Source organism: Macaca thibetana, chromosome 6, assembly GCF_024542745.1.
Source record: "Macaca thibetana thibetana isolate TM-01 chromosome 6, ASM2454274v1, whole genome shotgun sequence".
Classification (NCBI taxonomy): Eukaryota; Metazoa; Chordata; class Mammalia; order Primates; family Cercopithecidae; genus Macaca; species Macaca thibetana.
Window position 1 is genome coordinate 9,636,117 of NC_065583.1, and position 22,474 is coordinate 9,658,590.

The 22,474-nt window shown below is 49.7% G+C and overlaps 1 protein-coding gene across 1 annotated transcript in view; it reads left to right on the forward strand.

The window, feature by feature from the left end:
- STK10 (serine/threonine kinase 10) overlaps positions 1-22,474 on the forward strand; it is a 149,545-nt gene that overhangs the window by 62,493 nt on the left and 64,578 nt on the right. Inside the window, exons 3-4 of the mRNA XM_050793159.1 lie at positions 3,082-3,130; positions 13,134-13,283. Of these exons, the coding sequence (XP_050649116.1) occupies positions 3,082-3,130; positions 13,134-13,283 (199 nt within the window). The remainder of the gene's footprint in view (positions 1-3,081; positions 3,131-13,133; positions 13,284-22,474) is intronic.

Genomic DNA, 22,474 nt, shown 5'->3' on the forward strand with positions numbered 1-22,474 from the left:
AAGTGTCTGACCTGGTTACATATCCACGGTGTATTAGGACTGGGTCTTTTTTTTTGAGACAGAGTCGCACTCTGTCACCCAGACTGGAATGCAGTGGTGTGATCTTGGCTCACTGCAACCTCCACCCTCCGCCTCCTGGGTTCAAATGATTTTCCTGCCTCAGCCTCCTGAGTAGCTGGGATTACAGGCACCCGCCACCACGCCTGGCTACTTTTTGTATTTTTAGTAGAGACGGGGTTTCACCATGTTGGCCAGGCTGATCTCGAACTCCCGACCTCAGGTGTTCTGCCTGCCTCGGCTTCCCAATGTGCTGGGATTACAGGAGTGAGCCACCGCCCCCAGCCTAGGACTGGGTCTTTATAAGTACCACCTCATCTGTTCCTTACGGTAAATCTGAGAGCCATGTAATATTAGTCCATTTTACAGAGAGGATTGGAAGTTGTCCAAGGCCATACAGGTGGTAGGTGTTAGGGAAGCTAAGCAGGGGTTCCCAACCAGGGCTTGGTGATGGAACTTCAGGATATGCAAGGATTCAATAGAATGGCACGGGAACGTTTCTGGGTGAGAGGGGAGAGGATGGCTTTCATGGCGCCTCAAAACCAAACAAAAATAAATGAGAAAAACAGACCCATGAACTCAAGGAAAGAATCATGTGACAGCTCACATAACTGAGTCCCAACCTGGAACCAGGCACCTGGCAAGGCCTGGATGAGCGTATCATTCCCATGAGGGTTAGGGTGTATCATCCCCATCTCACAGGCCGCCCAGCTAGTAGGTGGCCTTGCATGGTGACTAAGTTTTGCCTCTTCTCCATCATCACCTGTTGTGACTTGGTTTTTTTCTAGCAGTTAGTAGAATTTTTCTTCCTCTTTTGTGGAGCTGAGAATTACTGCAAGGCAGAATGATATGCTGTGCTTCAGAAGGTCATTGCCTTCCTGTTTCCAAGTCACCTCTGTCTGTTCCCTTGCCTCTGGGAACAAGCTGGTTGGATGGTGGTTGGGTAAGAGTGAACAAATGAATAGATGAATGAATGAGTGAACAAGCGGATGGAGGAAGTACCACTTCCTTGGCGTTCAGGATCAGCATGCATGGATCCGTTTCTGATGACTTTATTCAAGGCTGACAGGTCACTGTAGTGTTAGAGAGAAGTCTTGGGGAAGCTGAGTTCAGGCCCGTTCATGACCAGGCAGGACCAGAGTGACCCAGAAAGCCTCCGTCCTCCTCAGCAGGCAGTGGCGTGGAAGTGGGCCGTGCCGCCTTCCACAGCTCTCTGCCATGGCATGCAGCCCTCCACAGCATGTGGCTAGCCTGGCAGGGCCTGGAATGGTTGCTACCCCTGGAACCTAGTATCTCTAGTATCCTTGGCCCATGTTGAAGTCCCCTGTTTCATCTACTGTGGTTTCTTGCATCCCAGCCCGGCTTATACCCCTAGTGTAGCCCGGTGGTGGGGTCCCAGTTCAGAGCAGCGGCATCAGCAGCCCCATTTTCCAGCTGAGGACACAGTCTCAGAGGATTGAAGTGACCTGTCCACGGCCACACTAGTGAGTGGTGGACCTGGGCCATGGGCCCAGCCGTGGCTGGCTCAAAAGCCACACATCACCACATCCTCATAGGACCCACATCACCTCAGGGTCATATTTACGTTGCCAGGAGGCCCCCGGAAGGTAAGCCACAAACTGGAGGCCTCATCAGATTCCTGAGTCTGCTCCACCCTCCTCTGGCTGGAGAGCGGTCTCTGTCCAGCTGGACCGTGGCTGAGGGTTTCTTTCCTGTTTAGAGAGAGCATGGGTCTTCTGGACTGCCCCACTCTCCGGGGCCTCTGCTGAGCTGGGTTGAAGGAACTTCACAACAAGCAGGGGCCAGGAGCTGGAAGCTCAGAGGTGATTCTGCCTGTCCTGAAGTTTGTGATGCCATCCCCCTTCCTCAACCACCTGTAGCCCTACTTTAAGAAAAAAGAGGTCAGGCAGGGTGGCTCACACTTGTAATCCCAGCACTTTGGGAGGCCAGGGTGGGCGGATCACCTGAGGTCAGATGTTCGAGACCAGCCTGGCCAACATGGTGAAACCTCATCTCAACTAAAAATACAAATATTAGCCAGGTGTGGTGGCAGATGCCTTTAATCCCAGCTACTCAGGAGGCTGAGGCAGGAGAATCACTGGAACCTAAGAGGCAGAGCCAAGGTTGCGCCATTGCATGCTAGCCTGGGCGACAAGAGCGAGACTCTGTCTAAAAAAAAAAAAAAGAAAAAAAAAAGAGAGAGAGAGAAAGAAAGCGAAAAGAAAAAGCAAAAGCATCTATGCAAAGAGCCCAGAGTGGGCCAGAAAGAGTAAGAATGGGAGTGAACCAGGGCTGGAAGAGCCTTTCTACTGTAATCGTCCTTTCTGTCCCTCCACTAAGCTGGGAGCCCCTTGAGGGCCTGGACCTGGCTGTTCTCCCAGGGCCTGCAGCCTGTCAGTGTATGATGAATGAATGAATGACCTGAGGGTTTGGAGCTCTGCTTCCAGTCCAGGAACAATCTCTATGGCCTTGGTCAGTTACATCCCCTTTCTTGGCCTCAGTTTCTCCATCTGAGCTGATCTTCGAGGCCCTGGTGTTCTGAGCCAGCAAGGTCCAGGGCTCTGGAAGATGGAGGGAGCCTGAGACAGGTGCTGGGATTCTGAGAGGACGTGGCCAGCTTGGCCGGGGGGAAGGCGTCTTGAGGTTCTTGGCTGTGGAGCACAGGAAACAGGGCAGCTGGCAGGTGGGCACCAGGCGCACAGGTGGGAGCGAGGAGGGAGGGTGTGGGCTTGGCTGAAGAGGCCGTTTGCTGAAGCTTCGGGTCTTCATAGCAACTTAGTTTTCCTTCTTCAGAAAAGGAAGCACTCAAGCAACTCCTCCTCTGACAGGTGTCAGAGCCTCCTGTGAGGGTTGAGGCCCACTGGGGCAGGGGGACGGGTTCCCAAGGCAGGAGCAGGAGGGGCTGAGGAGCAGGGGCACCCAGGCATTGGGCATATTGGACCCTGCCTGGCTGTGCCCTGTGGGGTTTCATCTTGATGGCTAGGCAGCCCCACTCATTGTCACTTTGCCCTGTGTTTTCTGCAGATCATGATTGAGTTCTGCCCAGGGGGAGCCGTGGACGCCATCATGCTGGGTGAGTCTTACTTGATTCATTGCATTGCCGGGACCAGACCACACGTTTGGAGTCCTGAGCCTGGCTGCTGGATGGCTCTGTCTAGGGAACTGGGACCTCCATTCTCCCACTCCATCAGTTCCCATGGCCTCTTTGAGCACCTCTCTGCTTTGTCTGCTTTTAGGAGCAGGGTTTGGGTTCTTTTTTTTCTTTCTTTTTTTGAGACAGAGTCTTGCTCTGCTGCCCAAGCTGGAGTGCAGTGGTGCGATCTCAGCTCACTCACTGCAACCCCTGCCTCCTGGGTTCAAATGACTCTCCTGCCTCAGCCTCCCAAGTAGCCTGGGATTACAGGTGTGTGCCACCACACACGGCTTGTTTTTGTATTTTTAGTAGAGACGGGGGTTTGGGTTCTTGAAGAGAATGCAGGACATTCGCTGGAAGACCGTCACTCCCTATTCCAGAAGCCGTGTGTCCTTGAACTGGCCACTCTCCCTCTTGAGGCCTCTTGACCTAAGATGGGTGTGATGCCTTCTTTGCTGGACCCCACAGCACTCTCAAGAGGTGAAACCGAGATACCCATGGAAGGTTGTTGAAAAGTGGGGATACCCACACATTCAGTAAATGCTCTGTGGGGACAGTGTCAGGTCTCAATGTCCTGGGCAAGCTTGAGCAATAACAATGACGATGACCACAGTGAAATGTTAGTAGTGGCCATTCCTTTGTGAATAGTCACTATATGCCAGAGAGTGTGGTAGCCATGTTCCCATATGTGGTCCTCCTCTAATCCTCAGGTATAAAATCAGGAAGAGTATTTTATTTATTTATTTATTTATTTTGAGATGGAGTCTCGTTCTCTTGCCCAGGCTGGAGTGCAGTGGCGCAATCTCAGCTCACTATAATCTCCACCTCCCAGGTTCAGGTGATTCTCCTGCCCCAGCCTCTCAAGTAGCTGTGACTATAAGTGGCTACCACCACGCCCAGCTAATTTTTGTATGTTAGTAGTGATGGGGTTTCACCATGTTGGCCAGACTGGTCTCGAACTCCTGACCTCGGGTGATCCACCCACCTCAGCCTCCCAAAGTGCTGGAATGACAGGTAAGTATCACATTTATTTTTGATTGGGCTGACACTTGAAAGGTTAAGGGACTCACCCAGATCACACAGCAGAGCTGTGAACCCAGGTCTGGCTGACCCAACTCCTAACCATGGCCCGTCCCACAGCATCCCCGGCTCATGCCACCCTGCATGGAGTGCAGAGAGGCTGAGGAGAGGCCTGGAAGGTTGAGTGACATGTCAAGGATTCTGGGATGGCCCAGAAGAGGAGAGGTGCTCAGTGTAATGTCATACCATTCAAGGTATTTTCCCGGAGTTTACCTCAGGAGGGAGCCAATCGTAATCCTGACACAGTCTTCAGTGCCATAAACCTGAATGTTGAAATCCCAAAAGAGCAAAATGCCCAAAGTCTCAAATCCTGTCAAGTACAATCCTGAAAGATCAAAATCCCAAAAATATAATTCTAAAAAACTTTTTAAAAAATTCTTGGTATTTATTTATATTTCAAAGGGGAATTTGAGAAACATAAAAACATGAAGGTGCTTCACAGGCCACTTTACACTGTCAAATAGTCAGTAATAACGTACATATTTTGCATGCGTAAACAGCTATACTGAGGATGGTTGCGCAGGTGTAACAATTATGAACAGACTGGCCGGGCGCGGTGGCTCACGCCTGTGGTCCCAGCACTTTGGGAGGCCGAGGTGGGCAGATCACCTGAGGCCACGAGTTTGAGACCAGCCTGGCCAACGTGGCAAAACCCCATCTCTACTAAATATATGAAAATTAGATGGGCGTGGTGGCAGGCGCCTGTAATCTCAGCTACTTGGGAGGCTGAGGCAAGAGAATCACTTGAACCCAGGAGGTAAAGGTTGCAGTGAGCCGAGATGATGCCACAGCACTCTAGCCTGGGTGACAGAGTGAGACTCCATCTCAAAAAAAAGAAAAAAATGATTAGCAGATGACCCACACCCATAAAGAAATAGGTCAAAAAGGGAAATGTATAAATGCATATCACCAGGATTGGTGATTGTGGACATACAGCTTTATAGCTGTTGTCTGAAATACGGTAATGAACAACCGAAGCCTGTTGGTGAGATCGACCAAAACCCTCAGCGGCTCACTAGGGCATATGCAGATGCTGAAAGAGCCGGAATCTGGAGAAAGTTTATCTTTCACAAATGCAGATGTACCAAAAGGACATCCCTATATTCACTGAGGAACTTTCAACATTTTTACATACATGCACAATGCTTACACACCGGCAATGCCGAGATAATACACTTTCAGAGAGTCAAATTTGCAACAAACGCATAAAAGGAATTAGAACTCTCTCCAAGTCTCTACACCATTTATACCTGCAGCATCGAAAATGATGTGAAGCTGAAATACATAGTATAGTGAATTGTAAAAAGTAATGCTGACTATTTAAAACAGTGGGGAAATATAGACGTATATTTATTTATATATGCTAAAGACCATTTAGTTTTTTCAAATTTAACATAGGACCAAGTGTATTGCAGGGAGAGATTATGGGCAGTTGCACGGAGACCGTTCGTAAGAGTTGGCCTAACAGGATACAACTATCTTGTGATTGAGATTTTTAGGATTTTAGACTTTAGGGATTTTGATCTTTGGGGATTTCAGCATTTGGGATTATGGTATTTGAGATTATGTGTTTTAGGATTATGATCCAAACCCATGTCAGGAATGTGTGAAATTTACAGTAGTCCATCCCCATCCCGGGCTGTAGAAATGTTGGACCCACAGGGGCTCGCGCGGTGCCTCACGCCTGTAATCCCAGCACTTTGGAAGGCCGAGGTGGGCGGATCACGAGGTCAGGAGATCAAGACCATCCTGGCTAACACAGTGAAACCCCATCTCTACTAAAAATACAAAAAAATAGCCGGGAGTGGTGGTGGGCACCTGTAGTCCCAGCTACTCGGGAGGCTGAAGCAGGAGAATGGCGTGAACCTGGGAGGCGGTGCTTGCAGTGAGCAGAGATTGCGCCACTGCACTCCAGCCTGGGTGACAGAGCAAGACTCCGTCTCAAAAAAAAAGGAAATATAGGACCCACAAGCCTTCGTTACAGAGCCACTTACTGCCCCATCGAGTTCCCAGGTAGACGACAGTATGGGGGAGGATACATGGCACATGTTATATGGCTCTTGGGTGTGCCTTCTCTCAGCAGGCAGGCACTGCCTTTGAAGATTATCATTTGGGAGATAGAATCTAACAGTATAAAAGTGATAATCTGGTATGAATTCAGACTTTAGGTTATAAGGAGCCAAAATACTCAAACTTTTTTAGGTGGGGGAAAGGTGGGGGATGTGGGAGGTGGAATTTATTTGCACAAATAACTGAAGACTTCAAGGATGGCTAGCTTCAGGCACAGCTTGTTCCAGGAGTTTTAAAGAGTTATGATAAGGGGTGGAGTGTGGTGGCTCACACCTGTAATCCTAGCACTTTGGCAGGCCGAGGCAGGTGGATCACTTTGAGCTCAGGAGTTTGAGACCAGCCTGGGCAACAGGGCAAAACCCCGTCTCTACAAAAAAGACAAAAATGAGCTGGGCATTAGTGGTTTGCGCCTGTAAGCCCAGCTACTTGGGAGGCTGAGGCTGGAGGATTGCTTGAGCCCAGGAAGCAGAGGTTGCAGTGAACTAAGATCATGCCAGTGCATTCCAGCCCAGGTGACAGAGTGAGACCCTGCCTCAAAAAAAAAAAAAAAAAAAAAAAATAAATAGTTATGATATGGACTTGATTTCTTTATCCAACTCTTGGCCCCCTATCCTCTGTGTTAGCCCCATTCTCATGCTGGTTTTCTGCCCTTGATGACAAGATGGCGTGGGAGCTCCAGCCATCACATCTGAATTCCAAGCAGCAGGATGGAAGACAAGAGGGTAGAATAACCACCTATCCCTACCCCACACTGAAGACTCTTTTAAAGAGACTTCAGAAAAGCTCCACGATTGATTTATGTCTCATTGGCTGTGGCATATCACACACAGCTGGAATGGAGGCTGGGGAATGTGGTTTTTTTAGCTGGGTACCTATATGTTCTGATACCAAAAAAAGAAGGGGGAAATGGAAGCCAGCTAGCACCCTCTGTGTCCCCTGGTATGCAGCTTAACTGAATGAGCTTAGCTGGAGGGGAGTATCAGAGATGGAAAAGGCATTGAAGTGTACTGTGTCCTCGACCTCATTCACAGCTGGGGCGTGACCGTAGACTACAGCTCAGCCAGCAGATAAACCCTGCTCTGGCTCCCATTCCAGTTCTCCTCGTGGCCCCGACTGCTCCAGCCCTAGGCAGCTTTCCCCCTGTTGGTGGCAGCAGTTAAAGGAACATTTTGGAAATCATGATGTATGAAGAGAAGCTGAAATGAGAACAGCCGACAGGTTCAGAGCCAGGTCCTCGTTGCAGCTGTGTGTTTAGGGTTGACTTTCCTGCAGATGCCTGCCCTGCTTAGAGGGGCTTTCTGCTCCTCCATCCATCTCCCCTTTGCCCTGCATGGCAGGGAAGCATTACTGGCCTGAGCTTGGGGCCCAGGGGTCCATTCCCTGATGTCCATTCCAGGTTCCTCTTTTTGGAGGCTTTGGGGCACAGGACTGGCCCTTTTGTGAGATGGAGAGAATGCCCACGTGGTATGTCACCGTGGGGCCATTCTGTGTAACACCCAGGGCCTGTTCTGATTGGAATGGATATGGCTGGCCATGCCTTGCTGGCTACTAAACATCTTGGGTCTCCACCTGCTTATCATGGAAAGGAGGAGAGGCTAGGATTAGATGTGGTGTCAAAGGGGACTTTGCAGTGTTGTAGTTTCTGTAATAAGGAGAAGGTATTCATGCATTGCTGAGTAATTAAAAACTGTTTCTAAAAATGTATTGGGGCCGGGCGCAGTGGCTCAAGCCTGTAATCCCAGCACTTTGGGAGGCCGAGACGGGCAGATCACGAGGTCAGGAGATCAAGACCATCCTGGCTAACACGGTGAAACCCCGTCTCTACTAAAAAAATACAAAAAACTAGCCGGTCGAGGTGGCGGGCGCCTGTAGTCCCAGCTACTTGGGAGGCTGAGGCAGGAGAATGGCGGGAACCCGGGAGGCAGAGCTTGCAGTGAGCCGAGATCCGGCCACTGCACTCCAGCCTTGGCGACAGAGCGAGACTCCGTCTCAAAAAAAAAAAAAAAAAAAAAAAATTTATTGGACTCAAAAGGCTGCATATTGTATGATTCCAATTATATGACACTTTAGAAAAAGTCAAGGCCATAGGCATAGAAAACAAATTAGTGATTACATAGGGACTGGAAACGGGAAGAGTTTACTACAAAGGTTACAGGGGAACCTTGGAGGATGATGGATGGATTTTGTATCTAAATTGTGATGGGGGTTCCATGACTGAATATGTTTGTCAAAATTTATAAAACTGTATACCTTTAAAAAAGTGATTTTTTTCCATATGTAAATTATACCTCAATAATTCTGACTTTAAAAAGTGTATCAGGCCGGGTGTGGTGGGTCATGCCTGTAATGCCAGCACTTTGGGAGGCTGCGGCGGGTGGATCATGAGGTCAGGAGTTCAAGACCAGCCTGGCCAAGACAGTGAAAGCCCATCTGTACGAAAAATACAAAAATTAGCTGGGTATGGCGGCAGGTCCCTGTAATCCCAGCTACTCGGGAGGCTGAGGCAGGAGAATCATTTGAACCCAGGTGGCAGAGGTTGCAGTGAGCCAAGATCATGCCACTGAATTCCAGCCTGGGTGACAGAGACTCTGTCTCAAAAAAAAAAAAAAGCATCTGCTAGGCATAGTGGCACATGCCTGTAATCCCAACGCTTTGGGAAACCAAGGTAGAAGATTGTTTGTGGCTAGAAGTCCAAGACTATCAGCTTGGACAACGTAGTGAGACTCTGTCTCCACAAAACAAAAAATTATTTATTTATTTATTTTGAGACAGAGTTTTGCTCTTGTTGCCCAGGCAACAATTGTGCAATGGCGCAATCTCGGCTCACTGCAACCTCCGCCTCCTGGGTTCAATCGATTCTTCTGCCTCAGCCTCCCAAGTGGCTGGGATTATAGGCATGCACCACCACGCCTGGCTAATTTTGTATTTTTAGTGGAGACGGGGTTTCTCCATGTTGGTCAGGCTGGTCTTGAACTTCCAACCTCAGGTGATCCGCCCACCTCGGCCTCCCAAAGTACTGGGATTACAGGCGTGAGCCACCACGCCCAGCCAAAAAAATTTTTTTATAAACTAGCTGAGTGTGGTGGCACACACCTGTGGTTCCAGCTACTCAGGAGGCCGAGGTCAGAAGATTGCTTGAGCCTGGAAGGTCGAGGCTGTGGTGGGCCATGATCCACTGCACTCCAGCCTGGGCAACAGAGTGGGACCCCGTCTCAAACAAAACAAAATTAGGCTGGGCACAGTGGCTCACCTGAGGTCAGGAGTTCAAAATCAGCCTGGCCAACATGGTGAAACCCCGTCTCTACCAATAATACAAAAAAATTAGCCTGGCATAGTGGCACATGCCTGTCATCCCAGCTACTAGGGAGGCTGAGGCAGGAGAATCGCTTGAACCCAGGAGGTGGAGGTTGTAGTGAGCCAAGGTCATGCTACTGCACTCCAGCCTAGGCAACACAGCAAGACTTGAGAGAGAAAGAGAGAGAGAGAGAGAGAGAAAGACAGAAAGAGAGAGGGAGAGAGGGAGGGAAGGAGGGAGGGAGAAAGAGAGAGAAAGACAGAAGGGAGGGAGGGAGGGAGGAAGGAAGGGAAGGAAGGAGGGAAGGAAGGAGGGAAGGAAGGAGGGAGGGAAGGAGGGAAGGAAGGAGGGAGGGAAGGAGGGAGGAAGGAGGGAAGGAAGGAGGGAGGGAAGGAGGGAAGGAAGGAGGGAGGGAAGGAGGGAGGGAAGGAGGGAGGGAAGGAGGGAGGGAAGGAGGGAGGGAAGGAGGGAGGGAAGGAGGGAGGGAAGGAGGGAGGGAAGGAGGGAAGGAAGGAGGGAGGAAGGGAGGAAGGGAGGAAGGAAGGAAACCCAACAACAACCAAACCGAATTAAAGAGTATATCGTACCCACCTCACTGGGTTACTATGAGGATTAAATGACAATATGCACCGTGTCCTTATCCTCATGCCTGGCACATTATAAGGGCTCAAAAAATGATGGTGATTAGATCATAATTATCTTCATCATCACCATCAGTATTTTTATCATTCCTATTTCATTTATATCAGTAAATTAGACATAAGCAAGACACATTTTTGCCATTAAAAAAATTGCGGCAGATATTCCAGTCCTGGACTCATCTTAGAACCAACATAGCAATAATCCCCTTTTATTACCTATTTTCCACACTGAGAACTGGACATGGCTGATGGCTGGAGCCCTGCCCATGTCGATTAGAATCATCCCATTTCACAGACCAGGAAGTGAAGGGCCAGAGAGCTTGGGTGACTTGCCAGTAACCACACAGCTAGTGAGAGGCATCACCTGGGTACAGCCTCAGTCTGTGTGGTCCTGAAGCCCATGCAGGCTCTGATCCTGGCCCCTGGCTGGAGACACAGAGGTTCAGGATGAGGCCACAGGGACAGGGGGCAGGCAGCTTGCAGACTCCAGAGAGAAGGGTCCCTGATCCAGGAGCCCTGGCCTGGGACCTGGCTTCCCAGAGCAGGGCAGTTGGTACTTGCATTCCTGGCTGGCATGTCTATTATACCACTCCTGAGGGCCTGGCTGGGAGAGCTGAGCCTTGTGGATTCCTGGCCAGGCACCACTGGGCAAGCCGGACACAGCAGTGCTGTTGTAGGCAGAGGGAGGACTCAGAGCAGTGCCCTTGGGTGACCAGGCTTAGAAGCCGACCGCCTGGGAACCTGGCAGGCCAAGGGAGGTGGCTCCCCTGCTCACAGCGGTCTTGGGTAGTAACAGTGACTCAATCAGGACAGTCCCGTGGGATGCGGAGCACAAGGCTGTCACCCTGGAATCTTCTCACTCCACCTCCGCAATCATCCATTGAGCAACTGTCTTTTTCTCTGCCTTGGCTGCTATCTGGACCACTGTGATGACCTCCAGCTGAGCCCCTGCCCCTGCTGCCCAGCAAGCTCTTTGCTGTGCTAGAGGGAATTATTCGTTTATTTATTTTATTTATAACATAATAAATGTTACAAGCATAGCTGGATCTCGCTATGTTGCCCAGGCTGGCCTTGAACTCCTGGCCTCAAGTGATTCTCCCACCTTTGCCTCCTAAGTAGCTGGCCCTACAGCATTGAGTCCCTGCTTTCAGCCATGGGAATTTTTTTAAATGCAAAGACCAGACTGTGTCTGTCCCACTCAGAACCTCTCATGAACTGCCCACTGCATTTCAAATAAAATGCACCCTCCACAGCGTGGCCCAGAGGTCCTGCAGAGTCAAGGTCTGCTGACCTCTGACCTCGAGTCACTTTCCCTTCATCTGCCCCCTCCCACCACACAAGTCTGTTCCCCTTTCCAGGAATATTCTTCCTGCTTCCCACCTTCCTGCTCCCTGCCTGCTCAGACCTACTCAACCTACGAACCTCAGGGAAGAAGGACCGTGGCATTGAGCTGTCTGCCGTGTGTGCATGTGTACACTCGTGTCTCCCTGCTGATTAGCACATAAGAGACTCTTGGCTACCAGCCCTCTGGCCTCTCTGGCCCTTCCCTTTCCGCATCCCCTGGTGCCACCACCAACAGCCAGTGGAAAGTTTAATAGGCAAAAAAGAGACTGAGTCTCGCTCTGTCACCCAGGCTGGAGTGCAGTGGTGTGATCGTGGCTCACTGCAACCTCCACCTCCTGGGTTCAAGCGATTCATCTGCCTCAACCTCCTGAGTAGCTGGGATTACAGGCACCCACCACCTCGCCCAGCTAATTTTTGTATTTTTAGTAGAGACAGGGTTTCATCATGTTGGCCAGAATGGTCTTGAACTCCTGACCTCATGATCTACCCGCCTCTGCCTCCCAAAGTGCTGGGATTACAGGCATGAGCCACTGCGCCCGGCCCCAGTGGACATTTGTAAACACCAGCTCATGTCAGCCGTTGCCTCTGCGGGCTCCTTGACCTAGAGTGCCCTCGCCCCACCTATTCTGTTCCTTTAAGACACAACCCAAATGTCATTTCTCCTGGGCAGCCTCCCAGTTCCCTCAGCTATAAGGGGTTCCTGCGCATTCTGACCTCCCACATGCCTGCACCTCACTCTGTTCCAAGTGTCGCTCACCGTTTCCATGTCCCCTCTGCCTTCCCGCTCCAAGCACAGAGCCAGACACATAGTAAGTGCCCTCCCAGTGTCTGCAGACACAGCAGATCTCTGTGTCTCAGCTGGGCTTATGTTTACAAACCTGAACTCTAAAGCCAGACCCTGGTTTGAATCTCAGATCTGTGACTTCCCACTTGCATGACCTTGAGCAAGGGGCTTAACCTTTCCAAGCCTCAATTTCTTCTTCTGTAAAATGGGGACAATAATTGTGCCTGCTTCGTAGGACTGTTATGAAGACAAAATGGGTCAGTGCGCATGACCTACTTAGAAATGAATCCAGTACACGGTGAGCACTCCTTAATATTGGTGGCTTTTTTTTTTTTTTTTTTTTTTTTGAGATGGAGTCTCACTGTGTCTCACAGGCTGGAGTGCAGTGGTGCGATCTCAGCTCACTGCAACCTCTGCTGCCCAGGTTTAAGCAATTTTCCTGCCTCAGCCTCGTGAGTAGCTGGGATTACAGGCGCCTGCCACCACACCTGGCTAATTTTTGTATTTTTAGTAGAGACAGGATTTCAACATCTTGGCCAGGCTGGCCTTGAACTCCTGACCTCGTAATCCACCTGCCTTGGCCTCCCAAAGTGCTGGGATTACAGGTGTGAGCCACCGCGCCTGGCCTAATAGTAGTGGCTTTTATATTTCTCCCTGGCGTGGGCCTGACATTTCAGCTGCCTGTGGCAAGTGCTTCCTGAATTGACAGCTGTTCTCCTCCATTTCCAGAGCTGGACAGAGGCCTCACAGAGCCCCAGATACAGGTTGTTTGCCGCCAGATGCTAGAAGCCCTCAACTTCCTGCACAGCAAGAGGATCATCCACCGAGATCTGAAAGCTGGCAACGTGCTAATGACCCTTGAGGGAGACATCAGGCTGGGTAAGGGACTCAGGGTGGGAAAGGTGGAGCCACAGGGTGCCTGCTGGGGGTGTCGGCCTGGCCTCTGCAGGCCAGTGGGAGTGTGGACCTCGTGGGGGTGTGAGGTCCTCACGCCTACGCCCTCTTGGCATGTCAGCAGTTCTCCCCTTCCTACTCTTCATTCTTTTTTAAAAATTGTTTTATTTTATTTTTTTTTTTTGAGACAGTCTTGCTCTGTCACCCAGGCTGGAGTGCAGTGGTGCGTTCTTGGCTCACCACAACCTCCACCTCCCAGGTTCAAGTAATTCTTGTGTTTCAGCCTCCCAAGTAGCTGGGATCACAGGTGCCTGCCGCCATGCCTGGCTACTTTTTATACTTTTAGTTGAGATGAGTTTTCACCATGATGGCCAAGCTGGTCTCGAGCTCCTGACCACAAGTGAACCACCCGCCTCGGCCTCCCGAGGTGCTGGGATTACAGGTGTGAACCACCACTCCCGGCTCAAAACCTTCTTCTTTAAATGTCTCTTTGTATTTTTAATGTTTTTATTTTTTTAACCAAAGTGACACATAGTGTGTCATCTCCTCATGTGTCTCCTTTTGCCATCCACCTACAGAGACAAGCGCTTTGAGCTCTTCTCCTGTGTACTTCTGCATCACCAAATTATATGGCTGCAATGCGTTTTTGAAAGTAATGATTTTTGGCTGGGCGCAATCACTCACACCTGTAATCCCAGCACTTTGGGAGGCCAAGGTGGGTGGATCGCCTGAGGTCAGGAGTTTGAGACCAGCCTAGCCAACATCTCGAAACCCCAATCTCTACTAAAAATACAAAAATTAGCCGGGCGTGGTGGCACACGCCTGTAGTCCCAGCTACTCGGGAGGCTGAGGCAGGAGAATCGCTTGAACCCAGGAGGCGGAAGTTGCAGTGAGCTGAGATTGCGCCACTGCACTCCAGTCTGGGCAACAGAGTAAGACTCTGTTTCATGAGAAAAAAAGAAACAAACACACAGTTGGTACTCAATAAACACTCACTTCCAGCATTACCATCACTTTAGCCTATGGTTAGTTACTTCAGCATCCCCAACTCCCAACGCCCCCCCGCCCTGCCCAATGTGCCAAAGACCCTGGCAGGTGGACCAGTCAGGAAGCCAAATGCCCATCTGTCATTCCTGCCTTCACCCAGCCTAGCATTGCTATTTCCTGCTGCCATCGGGCTGGGGGCCTGGTTCTTTCACTAGAGCTACCATGCACTGAGCCAGCATCTGGTACGTGTTAACTCATTCCATTCTCAAAGGCCACTGATAACATCTTGCAGGACGGATTTGGGACCTAGCAAGACTGACTTATCCAGGGTCACTCTGCTGATAAGAGGAACAACTGGGGTTCAAACCAAGGCAGCTGGCTCCAGAGCCTGTGTGCTTAACCACTAGCCTCTTGTCGCCTCTCTTAGTGGCAAATGATAAAAACCCACTTCCTAAGAGTTAAGGCAGACAGGAAAATGTGTACATCATGGAGCCAAATTGGAGAAGAAATACAGCTGGGTGGGCTTTAAAGTTAGTTGGAACCTGGAACATAAACGCTGCCAGGACTGTCTCCCTGGCCCTTGGCTTTCTGTGCATGTAGGTTAGGCTCCCAGACCAACCCTCTCCACCAAGCTCAGGATACCATCTAGTTTCACCTTTCCCAGCATCACCACCTGCTGCATGAGCCTGAACTCACCATTGGAGGCTTTGGCATCAATAATCCCAGGGGAGGGCTCTGATTGGCCCCCCCTTGGCCCAGATAGTAATCCTTGGACCAAGCAGTGAGGCCCACGAAGGAGGGTGTCTCCCATAGGCCCGGCTTGTCTTCAGTCTCTGGCATGGAGGGTGGGGTCACGTGACAACACGGAAGTAGCCCTTGCCCCCACAGTGAGGCAGTGTGGTGGGTGGGGAGATGGTTTTTCAGAGGAAGGGGGTTTTGGACTGGCCAGAAAAACAAATTGCTGTCCACCTACTCTGCCCAGCCTATGACAATCACACAGGCCCAGCAGAGGGAAAGTAAGTGAGGCAGAAGCTGGAGGGATGGGAAGCAAGAACAAAGGGCTGTGTTGGTGATGAGTGTGGGGAGAGTGTCAGGAAGACAGTGCAGTGTGATGCGGGGAGGAGAGTCAGTGAAGGCCGAAGGTGGGGGCTCAGACTGGAAGACGAAGCCCTCATCAAATGGGCATGTGTCTCTAGGTTCCTAAAAAAACAAAAGAAAATAAAAATAACCTTACTGTAACCACGCCGTGGGTTCACCTTGCTCACTGCCTTAACAGAGCTGATTTATCAAGACAGGGGAATTGCAATGGAGAAAGAATAATGTATGCAGAGCCGCTGTGCAGGAGACTGGAGTTTTATTATTACTCAAATCAGCCTCCCCAAGCATTCTGGGATCAGAGTTTTTAAAGATAATCTGGTGGGTAGGGGCTTGGGAAGTGGGGGGTGCTGATTGGTCAGGTTGGAGATGGAATCGTAGGGGGTCAATGTGAGTTTTTCTGGCTGTTTTCTATTCCTGGGTGTGACGGAAGAACTGGTGGAGCTGGGTTACCGCCTGGGTGGTGTCAACTGATCCATCGAATGTAGGGTCTACAAAATAACTCAAGGCTGATCTGAGGTTTGACAATAGTGATGTTATCCCCAGGAGCAATTTGGGGAGTTCAGACTCTTGAAGCCAGAGGCTGCGTGACCCCTGCACTGTAATTTCTAATCTTGTAGCTAATTTGCTAGTCCTGCAAAGGCAGACTGGTCCTCTTCTTCAAGAAGAGGGTCTTTTCGGGAAAGGGCTATTATCACTTTTGTTTCAGAGTCAAACCGTGAACTGATTTTTTTCCCACAGTTAGTTTGGCCCACGCCCAGGAATGAACACGGACAGCTTCAAGGTTAGAAGCAAGATGGAGTCGGTTAGGTCTGATTTCTTTCACTGGCATCATTTCCTCAGTTATAATTTTGCAAAGACAGTTTCATTACCATGGTAGAGCAGTTCTTCCCGTCTCACATTTGGCTAAATAATATGATCCCTATTTAATAGGTGAAGAAACTGATGCTCAGAGGCATTTAGCAATTTATCTACAATCAAGCTAGAATCTTCTCACTTCCCTGTCCACACTGTTTCCCTGACACTTCTGGGAGGGCAGGTCATCCCTCTCATTAGAAGAAGCCACTTTCTTAATGAGCTCAGGTGTGCACTGGCTGCTGCGAGCTGGAGATCCCAGGGCTGAGGGTAGAAGCATTTGCTCTCTTCTGTCCCCATCTCAGTTTCAGCAGGGGTCCCAGCACCTCTCTGCCCTTTGCTTTCCTGCTTGTACCATGGGGGAACCTGGCTAGTGTTTGTCCACAGGAGCACTTTTGGGATTTTGGACTGGATGGTTTTCACTGTTTTCTGAATGACAAGGTTCCTCCTACCTTGGATTCTTTTGGTCACCTACAATCAAGGGGACAGACAGATGAGAGACTCCCTTGTAAGTGTGCATACATGCTAAGTTCACTGTTTTTGTGCATGTTATAATGTATTTTACACTGTTTATATAATTTTTTCATTATAAAGGTAATTGTGGTATTGATACCTGTATAGAAAGATATATACAAAGATAGACATTGCAACAGTATTTTTTTTTTTTTTTTTTTTTTTTGAGACGGAGTCTTGCTCTGTCGCCCAGGCTGGAGTGCAGTGGCTGGATCTCGGCTCACTGCAAGCTCCGCCTCCCGGGTTCATGCCATTCTCCTGCCTCAGCCTCCCAAGTAGCAAGGACTACAGGCACCCGCCACCACGCCCGGCTAGTTTTTTGTATTTTTTAGTAGAGACGGGGTTTCACCATGTTAGCCAGGATGGTCTCGATCTCCTGACCTCGGGATCCGCCCGTCTTGGCCTCCCAAAGTGCTGGGATTACATGCTTGAGCCACCGCGCCCGGCCTGCAACAGTATTTGTAAGAGCAAGAAATCAGAAGTGATCCAAGTGTATGTACTTCAGTAGAGGATTAAATAGGTTATGGTGCTATCAAACAGTGGAATCTTTTTCACCTATTGAAATTAAGTTGCAGAAAATGTGTAATCTCTTATAAAGATGTATAATACATACTTTGAAGGGGAAAAGTGACTGCAAAATAGCATGTTTAATCTGATTACATATTTTAAAGTAGCAAATACATAAAAATTAAGTATATGTAATTTTTGTCTGTTTCTACTTATATATAATTTTTAGGTAGGGCATGTTGGCTCACACCTGTAACCCCAGCACTTTGGGAGGCGAAGGTGATGGGATTGCTTGACCAGGCATTCGAGACCAGCCTGGGCAACATCGTGAGACCCTGTCACTATAAAAAAATTGTTTTAATTAAAAAAATATATATATAATTGTAATATAAATAAATCTGGAGCTATACACAGCAAACCCCTAAATGTTTAGCTGTCAGTATTATAGTTTTTTTTTTTTTTTGAGACGGGGTCTCGCTTTGTCGCCCAGGCTGGAGTGCAGTGGCGCGATCTCAGCTCACTGCAACCTCCGCCTCCCGAGTTCACGCCATTCTCCTGCCTCAGCCCCTGAGTAGCTGGGACTACAGGTGCCCGCCAGCACGCCCGGCTAATTTTTTGTACTTTTAGTAGAGACGGGGTTTCACTGTGTTAGTCAGGACGGTCTAGATCTCCTGACCTCGTGATCCGTCCCCCTCGGCCTCCCAAAGTGCTGGGATTACAGGCGTGAGCCACCGCGCCCGGCCAGTATTATAGTTTTTAATGTGAAAAATAATGAGTTTCTAATAAGCAACATAACTTTGGTAATCAGAAAACACACACACACGCACACACACACGAGAGTAGCTAGAGTCCTGTACACAATTTGGAATAAGACCCACAAAAAGGAGAATTAAAGTCCCTCCTAATCCTGCCAGAATAAACCACCACTCGCCGTGGGCTTCCCTCCAAGTCCTTTTTTTGTCTGCAGAAAAGTCGGATCAGATAGTGGGAAAGAGCACAGCTGGGTGACCTTCTGCACGTTACTTAGTCTCTCTTAACTTAAGCTTCCTTATCTGTAAAATGGGAGTCATAATTTTCCCTGCCTTAAGGGCATAGATATAAATGATGTGTAGGAATAGATACGCACATGATATGCATAAGTTTCTTTGCACAGTGCTATGCATGTGGTAAGTTCTCAGTAAATATTAGTTTTTCTTTTCTTTTTTTGAGATGGAATTTCGCTCTTGTTGCCCAGGCTGGAGTGCAGTGGCACAATCTCGGCTCACCGCAACCTCCGCCTCCCGGGTTCAAGCAATTCTCCTGCATCAGCCTCCTGAGCAGCTGGGATCACAGGCGTGCGTCACCACGCCCGGCTAGTTTGATTATTTTCGTGTTTTTCTTGTACCCATCACAGATACAAAATGTAATTTACCTATCAGAGCCCTGAGGAAAGCCCTGAATTGGATACTTAGGTTTCTCATGAGGTTTATCATCTTCTTTACTAAATCATGCAGTGATGATTGTGCTTGTTCATGGATCTTTGAGTCTCTTTCTGTAACATACCTTGAAGAGGGATTCTCAGAAGCAGAGTGCTGGGTGTGTGCTGTGAGTCTGGGTTTTGTTCATCCTGTAGCCGGCGTGCTCTCCGTGCCGGTCGCACCAGTTGACACACCCCCAGTGGAGTGTGCAGTTCTCTTTTCACCACATCCTGGCCCCTACTGGGTTTTACTTAATAGAGAAAAAACAAAAAACCCACAAAACCAAAAAACTCTGCTACATATGCATTTCAGTTTTTTTAAACCATAGAAACAATACACTCTATCAAAAACATTTTAAAGAATAAAAGTGGGCCGGGCGCGGTGACTCACGCCTGTAATCCCAGCACTTTGGGAGGCCCAGGCAGGTAGATCACCTGAGGTCGGGAGTTTGAGACCAGCCTGACCAACATAATGAAACCCCGTCTCTACTAAAAATACAAAATTTGCTGGGCGTGGTGGTGCATGCCTGTAATCCCAGATGCTTGGGAGGCTGAGGCAGGAGAGTTGCTTGAACCCGGGAGGCGGAGGTTGCAGTGAGCCAAGATCATGCCATTGCACTCCAGCCTGGGCAAGAAGAACGAAACTCCACCTCAAAAAAAAAGAATAAAAGTGTGTAAAGTGGCCGGGTGCGGTGGCTCACGCCTGTAATCCCAGCACTTTGGGAGGCCGAGGCGGGCGGATCATGAGGTCAGGAGATCGAGATCACAGTGAAACCCCGTCTCTACTAAAAATACAAAAAATTAGCCGGGTGCGGTGGTGGGCGCCTGTAGTCCTAGCTACTCAGGAGGCTGAGGCAGGAGAATGGCGTGAACCCGGGAGGTGGAGCTTGCAGTGAGCCGAGATCGCGCCACTGCACTCCAGCCTGGGCCACAGAACTAGAGTCCGTCTCAAAAAAAAACAAAAACAAAAACAAAAAAAAGTGTGTAAAGTGAAAAATGTAAGGTCCCTTCTGTGCACTGCCTCCACCAAAATCCCACTTCCAGGGAGATGAACATTAAGTTTGATGTGCAAACTTCCAGACCGGGGTGTGTGTGTGTGTGTGTGTGTGTGTGTGTGTGTGTGCACATGCATGCAGACATGTACACGCAATGTGCATATGTCATTCTTTTAAAGATAATCTTCTACTGGAGTACCTTCACTTGGATCATTTCTGGAATCATGTTACACATTTTATAAGACTCATCGGTCAATCAGCAACATCTTTGGGACATGTATTAGGGATAAACTTCCAAGTTAGTCCATACAAATACAGCCTCATTCTTTTTAAGAGCTGCATGTTATTTCATAGCTGGGGTGAACCACAATTTATCTAACCATTCAGCAACGAAGCTCCAGCAACACTTTGGATGATTTCCAGTTTTTCATTCTTTTTGGCTGTTGCTTTTATAAGCATCCATATATATTATAGATCTGGTTTTGGAGATGGATTTCTACAAATAGAATTGCTGGCAAACAAGTTTTTAAAACCCAGTTTTATTTTTTACATATATGAGTAAAGGCACTTTAGCAAATTCTGTCTGTTTATTCATGAGCATGCTCATTCGATAAACCTGTTGAGTGCTTCCTGCTCCAGATACTGTGCCAGGGATGCAACTGTGGACACAGCAGAAATGATCTCTTTCTTTATGGAAATTATAGCCGAGAAAGGGAGATTTCCCATATCTCCGCTGCCCTTGTCTCTAACACATTTTAAAATGGGAGGAGAAGGGGGAGTGTTTTCATCAGAAGAGACTGCATGGTGAAAATCCCTGTTGAATTGCTCCAAGGGCAGCCATCAGCTATCAAGGGACACCCCCCCATAAACTCTGTGCAGGGAGCAAACAGGCTCAGTTCTCTGGGCTGCAAGGTGGGGCTGCCCCGCTCTCCCAACTGGGCCCCATCATGTGGGCAGAAGGGGAAGTAGCAGCTGCCCGAAGAGCTGGCCGGTGTGTGCCTGTGGGAGGGCCCTGGGGACCTGCGGTGTGTCATTGCACGTTGATGGTTTCTGTTTTTCCTCTCTCTTCTCAGGAAGGTGTCAGCAGGGCCTATGGTGGGGGAGTGGCCACCTTCTGGGATCCTCACCCTGGGCCTGAGAGGCAAGCACTGTTCCCAAAAGGTTTCTTGGGATGGGATGATGTGCTGGCCCTTGGTGGTGTTTGCGGGGGAGCCAGGGCCCCGAAGGTGGGGCCAGCTTCCCGTTCTTACCCTGGAGGCCCAGGGGAGCCTCCCGCCAGGTCATTAGCAGAGCCAGGCTCTACCTGGGTTTCCTGCTTTTCCGCCCCACTTGCAGTACCTGTTGGTCCTACCTCAGGAGGCTGAGGGCTCCCTGTCCCCTCTTGCTGGCCAGACTGTCCCCCGATATAGCAACTGCTGTCCAGTTAGCACTAACTGGGGCTCAGACGCCAGCTTTCCGTAGCACTCCCAGGAGGTGGTGGGGGATCTTAGTTCAGCCTCAGCCTTGCACCGGCCTGAGAAAGGCTGGACTGGCTCATGGGCCGGTGAAATAATCACCATCATCTCACTTTTGCCACGAGTGGGCCTGGCAGCACAGTGCTTTGCATTTGTCATTTAATCCTCAGGAAAACCCACGCAGTGGTTCTGTGGTATCACCCCCATGTCACAGATGGGGAAACTGAGGGTGAGGGTCACCGGCTTTGTAACTGCCCTGCCCCCTGCCTGTCTCCTGCCTTATCTGCTTCCACCCCCAGCCCCCTCCTTCCGGCCAGGCTGTGTCCTGTCCCCGCTGGTCCCTCCAGCCTGCTGTTTCCTGCCTCCCAGTCTGTTTGCAGTTTTCTCTGCCTGGAAATACCTCCCCCAGATCCTGAGTTTGCGTCTGAAGTAGCTCCCCACCCCACACCCCGGCACTGTGTTCCTTCGCCCTGCCTTCTCAGCCCTGGCCCTTCTCGCTGCCAGGCATTCGGGGGGTTTGCAGGTGCCTGTCTCCACCATGGGGACAGCATGGGGCATGTCGGGCAGGACTTGGTCACTTTCATCTCTGTGCCTAGAACAGTGTCTGGCACATAATAGATGTCCAGTTAGTGCATGCTGAATAAAACTGTCCTTCCTCCCAGGCCCCCAGTCCTCCCTCCATGACTGTTCACTCGAGGTTGCACCCCATACTGCGCGCTCTCGAATCGCCCCACGCTCCTGTCTTCCCAACACTTTCCAATGTTAGGAGTAGATGTTTGTTTATTTGCTTACTCTCTGCTTCCCCAACTAAACTGTGGATTCCCCAAGGGTCCTCATTGTATTCTCTGATCCCAGCTGGTGTCTCGCTCCTGATGGAGCTTAGTGAGCACGTGAATGAATGGGTGAGTGCACAGTGAAGCAGAAGAGCAGAGGCTGGAGCCAAGTTCTCCCATATTCAGGCCCAGCCTCTTGGCATTGTGCCGCCTCCTCGTTTCAAATTGCGAGTCTGAAAGGAGCTCCTGGATACAGCTCAAGACCAGGCACAGGTGCCCAGGGTGGTCAGAAGTTGTCACAGTGCTGCAGCTTCTTGGGATGAATTGTCCAAAGGCAGCCATCAGCTCGCAGGGGACACCCCTCATCAATTCCATTCCGGGAGTTTCAAATGGAGCATCCCGGGTTCTCTCCAAGTTTGTTTCATTCTGAATCTAGTTTTCAGTCAAGATGAAACTTCGCCCCAGAAGGCAGGAGCCCTGGAGAAAATTTCTCTTGGTATCCCTGAATTCTTCTCTTGCGGTGGGTGTGTGACGAAAGACT